The 14,966-nt window shown below is 46.5% G+C and overlaps 5 protein-coding genes across 5 annotated transcripts; 3 read left to right on the top strand and 2 right to left on the bottom strand.

The window, feature by feature from the left end:
* Window positions 1-676: 676 nt before the first annotated feature.
* Window positions 677-1,663, bottom strand: F4817DRAFT_322745 (HotDog domain-containing protein). The gene has a single exon (XM_049301446.1). It carries the CDS (start codon window positions 1,465-1,467, stop codon window positions 781-783), a length of 687 nt encoding a protein of 228 aa, XP_049164020.1. The 5' UTR covers window positions 1,468-1,663; the 3' UTR covers window positions 677-780.
* A 2,415-nt stretch (window positions 1,664-4,078) lies between these two features.
* F4817DRAFT_355639 (ClpP/crotonase) lies at window positions 4,079-5,088 on the top strand (the record flags this gene model as incomplete). The annotated part of the gene is made up of 2 exons (XM_049305680.1): window positions 4,079-4,407; window positions 4,464-5,088. 2 exons carry the CDS (start codon window positions 4,079-4,081, stop codon window positions 5,086-5,088), a joined length of 954 nt encoding a protein of 317 aa, XP_049164019.1.
* An 859-nt stretch (window positions 5,089-5,947) lies between these two features.
* Window positions 5,948-8,156, top strand: F4817DRAFT_322738 (uncharacterized protein). Its single transcript, XM_049301445.1, has 5 exons — window positions 5,948-6,306; window positions 6,380-6,633; window positions 6,710-6,876; window positions 6,944-7,360; window positions 7,440-8,156. Exons 1-5 carry the CDS (start codon window positions 6,297-6,299, stop codon window positions 7,861-7,863), a joined length of 1,272 nt encoding a protein of 423 aa, XP_049164018.1. The 5' UTR covers window positions 5,948-6,296; the 3' UTR covers window positions 7,864-8,156.
* A 2,360-nt stretch (window positions 8,157-10,516) lies between these two features.
* Window positions 10,517-12,324, top strand: F4817DRAFT_355637 (uncharacterized protein; the record flags this gene model as incomplete). The annotated part of the gene is made up of 3 exons (XM_049305679.1): window positions 10,517-10,868; window positions 10,905-11,834; window positions 11,891-12,324. The coding sequence occupies 3 exons, from the start codon at window positions 10,517-10,519 to the stop codon at window positions 12,322-12,324; spliced, it is 1,716 nt and encodes a 571-aa protein (XP_049164017.1).
* A 235-nt stretch (window positions 12,325-12,559) lies between these two features.
* F4817DRAFT_363141 (NAD(P)-binding protein) lies at window positions 12,560-13,713 on the bottom strand (the record flags this gene model as incomplete). The annotated part of the gene is made up of 3 exons (XM_049306613.1): window positions 12,560-13,012; window positions 13,072-13,584; window positions 13,672-13,713. The coding sequence occupies 3 exons, from the start codon at window positions 13,711-13,713 to the stop codon at window positions 12,560-12,562; spliced, it is 1,008 nt and encodes a 335-aa protein (XP_049164016.1).
* Between the last annotated feature and the right edge of the window lie 1,253 nt (window positions 13,714-14,966).

Below are 14,966 nucleotides of genomic sequence, written 5' to 3'. Positions count from 1 at the left end.
GGAAACGACACCTAACCTTACGATTTGACAACGTTGTATTCATTATCTGACAGCGGGACTGATTAAACCTAGTTTCCTAGCTCGTATTTACCGTCAAGTTGCTTCTCCGCCCCTTCTACCTGTCTCCTCCCATGATGAATCTATTTTCTTATTGCAATCCTTAAGTACGATATTAGACGAACAGAAAACTTCGTCTGAAAATTCGTCCGACTGCTTGAGCCATTTCTGAGGCAGTGGTCTATAGTCCATCAGGTCGTCAAAGTTAAAGTTGCCCCTTTTAGCTTCTGCAATAAGGTATTGGAACTTAGAAGGTCCATCCGTCGCCCCTGGAACAGACGAAACGAAATTTATGTTTTCTATCCAGTCATAGCGGGTCCGTGTAATCCCTTGAGGCCGAGGAATGCTCGCTAGACGATATCAGTCTAGCCACCAAGCAACTAGTAATTGTTGACTAATATCTACTTCAACATATACCAAATAGACTATTTGGCCTACAGAGATACCAATGGGGGTAACAAAAGGTAGTTCAAAGTAAGTACCTAGGTACCTAGCTACTGATAGCTGAGATATATGGTAACCGAATTCTTGGGGGATTCAATTCCTGGGATTTGTCACGGGGTGGAACCAAACGGCATGGAAACAACTTCGTTGTTCCGCGAGGAACTCTAACCTAGCTACGAGAGTCTACGTCTATACATAGGTACTGAACATGTACTTTGTTCTAGATGTCTCATCTAGAATCCTGACAGGATTGCAATCACTGAGTTTATTACTTATCCATCACATCTTCTCTTTCGGCAACGACATCCAGAGCCCATCACATCTTGCAAACTCTACCTGGTGTTTGTCCTTGACCGTTACGTCTAAACTCATTTTACGCCCCTCTATTCTGTTAAGAGATGCTGTCACGACGACAGTTTGTGGGGTAGGTAGAGGCTTCAGAAACCGCACAGTCATGCTCGCAGTAAAGAATCGGACGTTATTCAAATCCAAAACGCCTCGTGGCAAACGTCGCCCCTGTGCCTCTTCACGCGTCTGAACTTGATGATTGATAAAAATAAGACTCCCCATTGCCTCATCTATCAGGGAGCTAATGAATCCGCCGTGGGCTGTCCCATTATATCCGTTCACACCTGGACATAGGTCGAAAATTAGGGATGCAGAGTTGATCAAAAGTTTCGGGCCAAGCTGTGAGGATGGGATCAACGAGGTAGAAGGGTTTTCCTCTATATCCAAATTAGAGGAAACCGGGTCATGGTAAAAGCCGATGCAGTGTGGCACAGTGTCGGCATTATTGAGCGTCTTCCGAAATAATTGGTCTTGAGTTGGAGAATTACCGGTAGGATCCTCTAGCAATCGAGAGGTGGGGGTGAATGTAATAACACCAGGACGCTCAAGAAGAGCGGCGCACCATGGTGTTGACTTGAAATGATGCGTTGCCTCGGCTAGGGAAGAATTCTGCTCCATTTTATGGTCGTATAGGCAACTTTATGATAAATAGTTAGTTCTAACGACGATGAGAAATAATAACTGTAGACTCGAGGTATTGGTTGTGCCAATCACAATGTATGAGGTTGGGAAAGCATAGTTCCGGACTACATAATACTATATTAGTAGTCGTACCTCGGCTGTTGAAGTAACCCTACCTAACCCCCGAGGCACGTCACCCTTATCACCATATCGACGCATACGTATAGTTTCACGCGTTTGCTAAAGATTCGACATAATAACGAACGCCTCCTTGCGCCTCACCGCGTCATCTAAATTCCGGCCCGGAGGAGGGCGCTCGAGTTCCCAACAATCGTAGACTTATTGGACGTGATTATTGTGACTGTGGTTCTGGTTGATACGGATAGTAACAAGGCCTTTGGTTTCTTATCGAGCTTTAGAATTGTAGCTACCGACATTGCAACTAGGAAACAATTTAATTTGCTTTAATAAGGCAAGATCTTTTTCATGTATAGAAATCTACCGATTACGTTTTCTTAGGAGGAACATTGTCATAATCTCAACTGAACGTAACAGACCACCAGACAGGACAGCGAATGATTTACGAAAGCATCATGGACAGCCTTCTTAGCAACTTCCCTCATTGCTGGTCACAAAACTACGTCAGGACTACTTTCATTTTCCTTTCACCAGCTTCTGAACCACCCAGAAGAGTACAAGAAGGTGCAGAAGGGAGTCAAAGCGTTGGGAAAAGCTATGGCAAGAGGAAAGTATGCTATAAAAAACAAGAAGAGGTCTCATCAATCCCATTGCAAAGTCGCAGGCTGACCCTTCTGTATTTGGAGACACTACCGGGGTGTTTCGTTCTGAACGAACGCTCGATGATGAATTAAATCGTCTGAACAAGGAGCTCCCGAACTGCTGGAAGCCCTTTTGAAACAGGGTGCAAGCCTGTATTGGACGCCCTTTGCCTGGTAGGAGGCTTTGCTCATGATGGCAATGCTCTCGTAGAACTTTGACTTTGTTCTTGATCTGGCTTACATACATCATCAAGATCAGCCAGACTTTAACTATCAAGCTTAAGGACATGCATATGGGGGCCGTGCTCCGCGACGGTCTCACACCTACTCATCTTGAGTGTCGCCTCGGAGGACTGCCCTAGACTGAGTACAGTACCCAATCTTCAGGCGTGACAGTAAACTCAACGCCGGCTGTAGAAGACACACCTTTGACACTTCTTTACGGGTCAAATAGCAGCACCCGTGAGTTTCTAGCTCGACGCCTTGCGGCTGATGCTCCGGCCTCTCGCGAAATATCTCAATATTGAGCGGAAAAAGAAACACATTTGGATACTCCTTCTAGACGGCCTTGTTTATAGAACCGGTGATTCCCTTGCTATTTTACCCATTAGCGCGGAGAGAGGTGCTTATCCGGGGCAGAGTCAGTAAGACGGCGGACGAAGGCGTGAAGGAAACGGGCCTAGATTGGATTAGATTAGTTGGCTGCGGGTCCTAGACCGGATAAAGTGGGTTTAAGGCTGAGCGATGTACGATGGAAAGGGGTTGGCTTACAAACTAGAAGCTCTCCATGTTCGTCAGAACAAAGGCCACCGCCAAGGTTTTGAAGATGAGGTACGACATCACAACGTGCCCATATGAGACCAGAGTACTCTAGACACTTCCCGTAGTTCTTAACTACCCAGGCTTCTTGAGAAATGAATAAAGTTGTGTGACGGTGCTGGGTGCCGAGATCTGAGCACGGGAGACGAGATGTGGATATCAAAGTACAACCTTACACGTCTCTAGATAGCCCTCAAACAAGATCAATTTTTGTTGGGATCCGTTGGTCAGTGATTTGTTGAAAGTATTCTAACTCCTCCATGCAAGATTCAGAAGCCTCGGCTTGTCAAAAAGATCGACTCGAGCTACGCCCTAATTTCAGCCCTTAAGAAATAGTTGTCTCTAGCGGGAACAGCCGCTAAGGGTCCTAGACCTACCTTAGGTAGTGTCAATGAATCTATGCATCTTGAAGTAAAGCTTTGATTGGCTATCATTCTTCGTAAAGTACCTCCTCCACTTACACAGGCCCTGGTATAGGTATTCCTTATTTGGGCCCCACCATTGAACCCGGAACACCGGGAGCGGTTTGGTCGTGGTTATTTATGCAATCCGAAGTGCCGGTGACGGGGCCAAGTTAGATACAGGCCGATTCGATGGGATGAAGACGAGTTCTGGGTATGTATTACTTGGCGTAGTTTTCACATGACGGCTCTATAAGATACCTCGGCACTCTCCTCCGTCGGCCACTATGGAAGGGCTGTCCAACATAGCGAATCAGTCTCCGTGAGGTGAGCTGACGAAGCACGGACGGGTTATCACAAGTTCACCCCCAGGCTGGATTGGCTCGATATGACAGTATGAGTACCTAGTTGTTTAGAAACTTGGTGTTAGTTATGTATCATAAGAAACAAATAAACATTCATGAAGAGGTGTATCGATAATCCGATGTCTTGAATCTCTTAACTTCATATATGGCCACTGGGCGAGACGCTTTTCTAAACGAAACTTAGTTGAAGTTTTGGCTAGGCTGCCGAACTTGATATTACCACGTTATTATAGTCGTCATCAAGATGAGCTCCACCACTACTCCCCCGGCCTCCTACTCATCGCTTCCCTTCAAAGACATCACCGTCTCTCACGTCCCTGCTAATTCCACAACTGCAACCAAAGTTCTCATCTTAGCCTTCAACCGCCCCGAGAAGTACAATGCCGTGACTGAGAATCTGCTGACTGAGGTCGAGAGCGTCTATAATCTTGTTAATACCGACGAGCGGGTCCGCGCCGTCATCCTCACCGGTGCTGGCCCCGCCTTCTGTGCTGGAGCTGACTTGGAGGTTGGTTTCGCCGGCCTACTTGCGCACAAGGAGAGCGAAGAGTCAATCAACAGGTTTAGGGACCAGTAAGTCACACTGTCCTAGCTGCCTCTACTCGATCACCACAGCTAAGCGGGAATAGAGGTGGTCGTGTCGCTCTGGCCATAACAAGGTGCATTAAGCCTACCGTCGTCGCCTTAAACGGTCCTGCTGCTGGCTTTGGCCTTACTATCACACTCCCTGCCACAATCCGCGTCGCTTGGTCAGGCGCAAAAGTAGCACTCCCCTTTTCCCGACGAGGACTAACGCTCGAATCATGCAGCGCGTTCTTCCTGCCTCGCCTTGTTGGGCTGTCAAACGCTATGCACCTCGCCACCACGGGTTCTACTTATCTCGCATCGGATCCTCTGGTCAGTGGGCTGTTCTCGAAGCTTCTCCCCACTCCTCAGGAGACGGTCTCGTACGCAATTGACCTTGCAACCGACATCGCGGAGAACACTTCGGTAGCCAGCACAAAGCTAATCCGGGATATGATGCTCTACTGCCCTGCTACGCCGGAAGACACCCATGTGCTGGATTCAAGGGTCTTCATCTCTATTGTCGGTTCGAGGGATAACATGGAGGGGGTGAAGAGTTTCATGAAGAAGAGGAAGCCGCAGTTTAGCGGGGCGATGGATGAGAATGAATTTCCTTTCTGGCCCTGGTGGAATGCTGGGGAAAGGGATTTCACACGCCAGGCTGACGGCAAACTCAAAGCAAATATCTGATACATGACTACCTAGGTACTTTTTATGATCTGTTCTGAATATCTGGTCTACTCTTTCTTCAAGGACTAGACTTCGCCCATAAGCAGCCTATTCCTTGAGTAGGTACCTAAGGCTTCTAAGTAGTGATATAGGAAGAAACATCCGACCCTAAAAATGGCTTGACCAATTTTGCGAGCAACTATAATTACCTACCTACTCAGTATTGTCTGATAACCAGTGTCATGCCTGGCTTCAACGGTTTATTTTTCTCTAGAGTGCTCCTATTTCTAGGGTGTTGAGATACAAAACCGCTGCTCCGTAGGCTAGTACTACACACCTTCTAGCATTTGTGCTACGTATAGTGGAATTTGAGTCTCGTTCTATCGCGATATAGGAACTACCTCGGTGTATTAGACGGGTGGTATAGGCATGTTAACAGTTTTCCTGTGCCCAACTTCAAGATCGTCTGCAGCCATGCTACGACTGCCAAGGTGACATAACAGAACATTCCACCCTAAGAATTAAAACACATCTCCAAGTTTAGGCCAACCAGGAAGAGTACCTAGTTTACTACAGAGATCTTAGCCATTCGCAATCTGACGGTTGTTTTCACATGATTGAGTGAGATCATGTCAAGGAAGCGTTACAAGCCCCAAGTTTAACACTCCTTGCTGACGACTGTTACATAATAAATGTATTATCCCCGAGGCAATAGCATCGCATGCAGCATGTCTGTCTGCAACATAGACCTCTTTCACAATACACAATGTTTTCCACGTCACGCTTCTCGAGAGCGTTACAGTCAACCTATCACTTAACACCCGAGGTTTTTAACGCAATTCGCCAGCGGCAATTATAGAAGAATATAATACGACATGTGAATCCGAAGACGTTTTAAGTGCCGAGCGTTCTCATTAGTTTATTGGTTATAGTGACCGTAACTGATTAATCATTATATACCTTATCCCTGTGACATTGGATAGTTTCACAATGCTTTATGGAAGAATGTCAAGGCTAACGTGAAAATACTTGCTGTTGACTCGACTATTCCGGAGGTTGATCTACAGGTATGTTTTAATTGGGGCCTGATAAGGCTGTGCCTCGGCTGTTTTCTGTTGAGTTTCTTGAAATGCAATTGGAAATGCTTGCCGTTAGATGAGGGGTTGATTTTCGGATTCCCCAACATTCATCGCTAGTGGAGAAGAGATAATTAATAGATATAAGTGTGGATGATGGAGTGTGAGTTAACTCAGTCTCATAGCACTAAGAGTAAATGACTAAATAGACTGGACTATGTTTTTTTCGGGAGCAGCTATCAACAACCTCACATTTGGTCACCCATCATGGCACAGTTATTCCTTACTGGGAATTTGCCTGGCTGGCTACTTGTTGATTGTCAGATACCTTCGTTACCGCCGGAAATCGGACATTGAAGCCCCTTTTGTGAAAGGAAACCGGCCTCTCTCGAGTATGACTACCGAAGAAGCCTATGAAATCATGATGCAGCTGCAAGAGCTCGAATTCCCGTACGCATTCGCAAAAGCTCGCAAGATTGCACTGCTTAAAGTAGGTTTCTCGACATGTTGAGCCATTCGTTGACATTTATGATGCCTCAGATAGCTAACGATATAATTACTTTCAGGCTGGAGGCATCCCGACCATGTCTAAACTCTTCGCCGTCACAGGTCAAAACGCCAAACGTAACGCAGGGAGGCGCTCCGTCGACACTGAGGTTCTTCTTCGAGAATCACAGTCCAAGCGTCGGGACTCGGAGCGTTATGCTATGGCCGTGGCAAGGGTGAACTACCTGTAATCATGACAGCTGAATATCTTTAAAAAGTATACTCCCTTCATTTGCTAATCTTCTGTCCTGTAGCCATTCACGTTACCGACGCGCCGCCAAAATCACTGACCCCGATCTGCTCCACACTCTCGGTGACGGTCTTGCTGAGATCTTAAATGTCGTGAATAGAGAAGAATGGCGCAAGTTGACTGACGTCGAGGTGTGCGCCGCTGGTGTTTTCCACAAGAATCTGGGAGAAGATATGGAGATACCATTCACCCCATTACCGTCAAGCGTAGAAGGGTGGAAAGATGGTTTACATTTCGCGAGGGAGCTGAGAGACTGGACAGTCCGATATGAGGAAGATGTGGCAATGGCCACACCAACAAACGACCAGTATGTTAGGGTATATGTTGATTCAGCTGTCGCAACTTTGCCTGGAGTCGTCAGGACAACTTTGAGGAAGGTTTTAGCGGATAACCTAGACGACGTTATGAGGACGAGCCTCTGGTAAGTTTATCAAGAACACCCTAACCGTTGAGCTGAAGTATATTGGGACATCAAGAATATTAATAGGGAAGTTTTGCAGTTTGGAGGCACCTGGCCCGATTCTCTCGTCTCTCCTGGCCATAGTTCGCAATATTCGAATAGTATTCCTTCGGTACGCGGCACTACCGCGTCCGTCTTCCCTCCCCGTGAAGATGGTCGACGATTTACCGAACCCGAAGACTGGGCTATATAATTTCGAACGGAAAACCTTGCAGCCGTGGTATGTAAGACCAACATTTTGGTCAATTTGGGGACCTGGTGCCTTCCTCATCAAGCTGCTTGGTGGGAGATTGCCTGGCTCGGGGGGAGACCGGTATATCCCCCAAGGCTATGACTTGATGACAATTGGGCCAGAACCGCAGAACGGCAAGGGGTCTGAGGACATGATTGCAAATGTACAGATCATTAGGGGTAAGGGAGTAGCAACATGTCCATTCTCGCAGGCGAAAGGTGGCGCTTTTTGAGGGACTTAAGCGAGTTATGGGTGGAAGAACTATCGACATCGCAATGAAAATAGGCCTGAGCTATACAGGGATGAAATTAAGAACAATTCCATAATGTAAAATGGCGCTAGTATTTTGAATCTAACTTACTGAGACTATTAATAGGTAGGTACCTAGCTTCATAATTCGCCAAAAATCTTATGAGTGAAATCTAGGTATTGTCGCTGGTGAGGGCTGCGAAACTAAATCGAGAACTGGTGTTACCCATTATGGGAATTTACATGCATGTTGGGGCTATATAAGGCAGGCTGCACAAGTGCACGATGCGACTATTGGCTGTACTAGTCAGCTTGCATCTCGATCTAGGATCATGAACCATTCATATTCCTTGACTATATTACTATCACACCCTCTTTCGAAGAACCGCACCATTACAGTGGCATCAAATCGCCAAGTTGTAACCTTGCTGAGGGGTATTATTATATCTCCTCTAAGCCACACCGCTGTGTACCAACTTGCGGATTACTGCTAAGGGCTCAAAGCATTGTTTAAGTCCTCGCCATGTCGTGGGATCTCCAAGATTCCGCTTAGCAACCTTATTCACGACATATGGCAAGATTTTGAACCGCTTTTACTCAATGAAAGGATGTCTGGTGTCCGCCGCAGTGAGTTCGCCCCGATTCCACAAGAGGAACATGTTAGCGAACAACAACCACATCGGAAATGGACACCAAAAAGCCATTTTCGCAGCCAGGTGCAGCAGGTACTTCGACAAAGCACTATACAGCAAGAAAAGGATCAAGAAAGCACCCGTACCTCGCCCGCTTTTTCAGATTCATCACTCATCGGTGGTGATTATTTAGATGTACCGCTAAGGCGTGATGAAGTGAACATTGGAGGGTACGTGGAGTATTGCGATGGATATTACGGCCCTGAAGCTACAGGTCTCTCACCAATATCAAGTGCTAGAGCTGGTCTCGGGCTGGAAGTTCTTTCTGAACCCGTGGCCCCTTACCTCTCTTCTGGGGGACTTCCTGTTGATGATAATTGCCATGGCATAAGCTACTGTGGATCTGAAGGGAGGACCGAGGAAGAAGATAAATATGAGAAAAGGAACTATAAACCCCTTTTCTTAAGAGGGACGATTTTAGTTGTCCTTTCCTTAACTCTAGCTATCCTTATTGTGTTAGCTGAAGTTGCGATTCAATGTCTTCCAAATGATTCAGGGGTTAACCCATTCTCTCAACAATACGAACACACTACGAAAATCTACCATCGACTCAACTCTGAAATTAAGATTCATGCCCCTAGCAATCTAGCTCATTTCAAACGCCAGAACGAAACTAGGCCGGTGACAACCATACCTACACTTACTGAAGTTACGTCTTGTACCATTCCCGAGGCTACACCATCCTCAAGTTTAACATCACAAATAACAACAGTACCTCCAGTAGGAGGAGGGACAACAACTGAGATATCAACATCAACGGTACCAATTATAACTCCGCCGTCAGGGCCCCAACCGTCGCGTCCAACATCGACTTCGAAAGTTTCTCCTCCGCCTTTACCATCAATCACCTCTTCATCTGAATCTTTTCCATCACCTCCCTTTACACCACCTATACCACCAGTTCCACCAGCTCCATCGTCTACACTAAAGTCCTCGTCATCGGTTACATTACCAGGAACACAGGATCCTACGGGACCACATGAAAGTTCATCGCCGGGGAATCAGTGGCCGTGGCCTACGTCAAATCATCCAGGCCGTCCAGACCATTCAGGTCAACCTCCAATACTAGATCCACCTACTTCACAGCTTACAAGTTCTGATAAAACTTCTATGCCTTCCACACCATCATCGTCCTCGCGGCCGACAGCGCCAGACCCTCCTACTAGCGCCGATCCAACAGAGACAGAACCTACATTGACGTCATCCACAGGTCCCGATCCTACTTGGACAGGCCCTACGACAACGATACCCACGCGACCACCACCACCACCGCCGCCGCCGCCGACGACGACTTCATCTAGCGTAACTAAACCGAACCCACCTCCAGCTTCAACCACAGGCCTTCCATTTTCGACCTCAACGGGGTCTCTTGGAACCGCGACAGAACCCCCAGGGACTACTACACGTCTGCCAATCAGCTCGTCTAACATACAATCTTCGAGTACAACTACTCCAATTAAAACTACAGGGGAGTCCCCAAGTGGTCCGTCAACACAAACAAAACCCGCGTCTTCTAGCAGCTTGACTAGCGAAAAGACATCCATAACAACTAGCACGATGGCTAGTAACACTAGGTACACCTCAGGATCTTCGTCTTCAACATATTCTAAATCTCAAGCTGTAACAACATCTCCGTCTAGCACGACTGCAGGTAACATCCCAACTCGGACATCGCAACCACCACCGTCGATATCTAAAACGACAGAGACTGGATTACCGGAGCCTTTCCTAACGATTACTAATATTCCTGAGGGGCCGTCACCGCCTCCGCCTATAACTACAACAATAACTACTTCGACTACTCGAGATGGCGTAGCTTTCATAACTACTTTCGTCAAGGGGATAAAAGCCGAACTGGATGCTTCAGTCACGAAGTACGTTACTACATATACGGACTCCCATGGCAACCCAACTCGAACGGAGACCATCTTGGCACAAGCATCTATGGAAACAATCATCTATAACGATGATCATGGAAAACCTACTCGCACAGGGACGCAGGTCGTGCTTCGCTACCCAAGTAAGACGACTCTAACAGATTATCAAGGACAGGCAACATTAACCCAGGATTATTATCTTGGTCTATCTACGGAGGTTCTATACGACGATGTTGGTCATCCAACGGCCACTAAGACATCTATGGTTACGGAAATTGCCATGCTAACTACCCTTTTTAACGGGAACGGTGCAGCAACCCTAACAGAAACTGAGCTTGTCCCCCTATCTTTAACAACAACGGTTTTTGCAACGCCAACTTCGGAAGTCTCGCCGAGCTCCAAAGGTGAGAAGGCATTAAGTATCGTCCCCATTTCCAACGGAAAATATTTCTTAGGCCTTATGATTCCTACGTTTATCGCGATTGCTGTATCGATTCCGATCAGGATAATCGACCAAAATGCAAGGCTCTACCATCCATTCCACGCACTGACGGCAACTCGAGGGGCACTAGCTCGTGACACTCTATGTTTTCAGACCTCAAGTATATGGAACATCAAGGCACGCTTTCGCTCACTGCTAAATGGGGAAAGCCTCCTTACCCTAACCGGGCTTTTGGTATTGGGAAGTGTGATTATGGTCCCGCTGACCTCCGAATCTGTCCGTATAATCCTAGGGGGTCCGAACTGTGCGGGGCCAAGAGGAGACTCCTCTGTCTGTACCATGGCCCTTGGTGTCAACCCAGTGCCAGCCCAAGTCGCCGTGGCGTTCCTAGCCTTTATGACTGTTCTCGTCGGGCTAACTGCGATTGTGCTTCGAAAATGGAAGACGGGATTAAGTTGGAATCCTTGGAGTTTATTCCACATGGGACACCTTGCGGCGAACAATGAAATTCGCACCTTGCTATTGCGGCGCCTGCATGAAAAGAACGGCCGGATAACATACGAATATGTAACCAAGGCATTGGCAGGGGTGTCCTTTACTTTGGACTCCTATAGAGACAATGGGGAGCTTAAATATGGTTTACTCATCCCAAATGAGGTACAGTCTTCGAGAGGGGGTGGCAAGTCAGTAGCTTTTGCAGGGGGAAAAACTTCTCGGCGGCGGAGGAAAGGTGATTATATGCCCTTCTTTATCCTCACATGGACCGGGAGGCTACTTTTCCTAGCTTTATTATGTGGTGTGATGATCGGCTTAATGGTATATACCATTACGGGGGACGGCCAGGACTACACACAATTTATGATGGGTAGATGGCGCGTTGTGCGGTTTATGTTCACTACGATTGGCGTTTTGATCTCAATAATATGGGGATCGTTCTTCTATGGTGAGTTCAACGAACTATTTCCGTCTTTGGATTGTCATGCTAACAAGCTTCACTAGCCGTCGCGTTTCTTAGTCCTCATAAACTACTGTACCGGATACGACTTTATAACGGAGAAGCCGCATATATAACACCATCAACTAACCCCTTTACCGGCATTTGGTCATCGCTGGCACCCGGACGCCGAGACGTCTATCTCGGGCTCGTATGTGCTACCTCGATCTTATCCGAGATCCTCCCGTTGCTTTTAAGTACCGCCTTGGACAAATGTACCGAAAGATTCTGGGCACATACGGTTTGCCTCTGGATGGCAGTAGGTGTATTAACCACCATGATTTCTGTGGTTGGGTTTTCCTTCTTTGTGACTTGGCCACATATGCCAATCGACCCCAGCACGATAGCTGGCGAGATGTATTATGCTTTAACCAACTTTGTATCTATGGGTCCGTCGGCGGGGCTGGTCTTTGGTAAAGCGAGTCTAGGTCTCGTTTAGGGTGGTCGTCGGGAGGGATAGGTAGTCTGAATAAGGAGAGCATCTCCCCCCTGTCCTTGGAATAGGGCAAGCGATAAAATAATCACCAATATTGACCCATAGGGATTCACATTAGGATTACTGCATGTATTTTAAGTGAATATTTATACGTCTACAGGCCTAACACTCGTGCAATCTCATATTTAGTGTATGCCATATAGCTGTGTACATTCCTGCCAGTACTTGGATCTCCTCATCAATTGTGCCTATCTTGGTGCCTTGTTTGGTGGTACTTGAGACCCTTTTCCGCACGGTCAATAGCACGCTTAGTGGCCTCATAAAGATCCTCTTCGGGAAGACCCAGGACATCGTTAGCAACGGTTCCATATTTACCCTCGAAGTCGTTACAGCCGTCCCGAAAGACTCTACTGTAGAGAAGTTGAGGGTAGGCTAGCGTCTCGCCACCAAACAGTCGTTTTCTCGCGTCTTGGAAACGCTTATCGCTTTCCTCGTACTCGATTTTCCAGTCCGACTCTTTGGTCCCTGTAGCATGGAGAACAGCGGCGAACATGTCTTTTTGGCTAAGATGGAATGAAGACACGTATACAAACTTGTTCTTGTAACTCGACAAGTTCGGGACCCCTTTCTTCTCAGGTTCAATTGGCAAAGAGAGTAGCTTGGCTACGGCTCTTCCTACCTGCGGCCAGGTCTGTATGTGATCTTGTTAGCATGCCGTAGACAAAGGGAAAGCTAATAGGTTATACCCACAGTGGTGTTCATCTTGGTTTCGCCGTTATCGAAAAATGTCCAAGTCCGTGTCTTCCACTCCATACCGTACGTTTCTTTTCCAAAGCCGAGGCTATACTCGTACCAAAACCCCGTTACCACACCTATCCATGAACTCTTGCCTAACTCCTCGACTAAATTTCGCGAGGAAAGTTCAATATCCCCTATGAGGACGTCTTTTCCCAAGGCTTCGTCTGCCATGTCGCATCCCCATTCATTGGGTAATACGAAAGGTACGTTAGCAGCGGCGGCAGCACGAATAAGCTTTGACTGCGTATCTGGGGAAGCCCTCGTGTCCATGGTAATAATAAGTGCATTCTGACCCTTTAATCCATTCACCAATGTTGATTCTTCGTCGTAGTCCACCTTGACGACCTTTACCCCTTCAGGGACGGAATTAGCGGCCGAGCTGCTCTTACGTGTGATAGCAGTAATCTCATGCTTCCCTAGCTTCAGAAGCTCTTCTACGATGAATGATCCAACCGTTCCGGTTGCCTATTATATAGGAAGGACTGGTTAGTAAAGGTCTAGTACAGCAGATACACAAGATATAGGCCTATAAGTAGATAGGTAGCCACTTACTCCAACAATCGCAACCTTCTTGACGTACTTTCTCTGAGACATGACAACTTAGGTCGGCTCTTTCTGGGATTATTATCTGTTCAAGTCGAAGAAAGGAGTGCTGATTTTGCTTGATATGATGAGCTTTCGTTGTGTAGATGAAGGTAAAACAAGCAGGCTTTGGTCTCACTTTATATATGCGGGATCAAGCATTATTTATATTATTCTTCGGTACCTAGCGGGTAGCGTTTCTAACCTACTCTAGGAGCGGTCTTGCTTTCAAGCTCTACGAGTCATTCCTTACCATGTTAGAGTTTCGGAGCCTTAGCGGACTTAACAGCTACATCCCTTATCGGGATTAATGGACATAATTTACTGACACTCATACGCTACGCATCGGAGTTAATTAATTACCCAATTCGGAATCCTGGCCTGCTTCCTTCCCACCCACTGACGCTTCTTGGTCAACTAAAATAGCCAATGAGGTAGTTCTCTTATATTCACATACTAAGGGTGGGCTAAAAATTCGGTCTTTGCGAGAACGCGAGAATTACGTAACTAGTTTCGAGCTCATACTTCGCCCTTCAAGCTTCGATGATTTGGAAGTCTAGCTTATAAATCGGGCCTATAGGAGTTGGTTACCACTGAAAGGAACGGCATATGACTCGTATGGGTGGCTTGATTAACTAATAAAACTTCATGGGTAGAGGGTAAGCCTGATTTGCATATATATATGTCCTCGCTAATATGTCTAGTACTGTATCTAGCAGCAGTCCCTTTGATAACTCATTTCAGCAGTCACCAGAAGGTAGCGTTCAAGTACACCACGGATTATACCAGCAAGGGTTTATATATATGAGCCCGTTTAGGTACTCTTATGACGTATGCAGAGAGTGAGTTGATAAGCTCACTAAATTGTTTTTCCTTCGGAGATAAGAGCCCCTATTCTTCAATCAGGGAGAATATATCTAATATGGGGGCTTTACTTTCGATTTATATTGTAACCAGGAGCATGAATACCTGCACAACTTCTCGTTCAAACACTTCATTTATCTAAATAACTTCGGGATCAGTATAAAGGATTTGAAGCAGCGAATACCTATTGTTTGTAAACTCAGACTATAATTGTGGTCTGAGTCACGGTGGTTGATAATAGGCCAATTTTGGCCAATGTCAAAAGACGTGATGTATAAATAATCGCAAAGCGAAGTTTAAAGTATTCGGAAGTAGATAACTGTTAATTCTAATCCTGAGCGTTTTCAGAAGTGTTGCAGCCTTTGTTCGTAAAATTATTGAAGAGTACCTACACGTTACGT

The sequence above is a fragment of the Daldinia loculata genome (genome assembly GCF_022478755.1).
Source record: "Daldinia loculata strain CBS 113971 unplaced genomic scaffold F4817scaffold_1, whole genome shotgun sequence".
NCBI classification, from domain to species: Eukaryota; Fungi; Ascomycota; class Sordariomycetes; order Xylariales; family Hypoxylaceae; genus Daldinia; species Daldinia loculata.
This window is presented reverse-complemented; position numbering and strand designations above follow the sequence as displayed.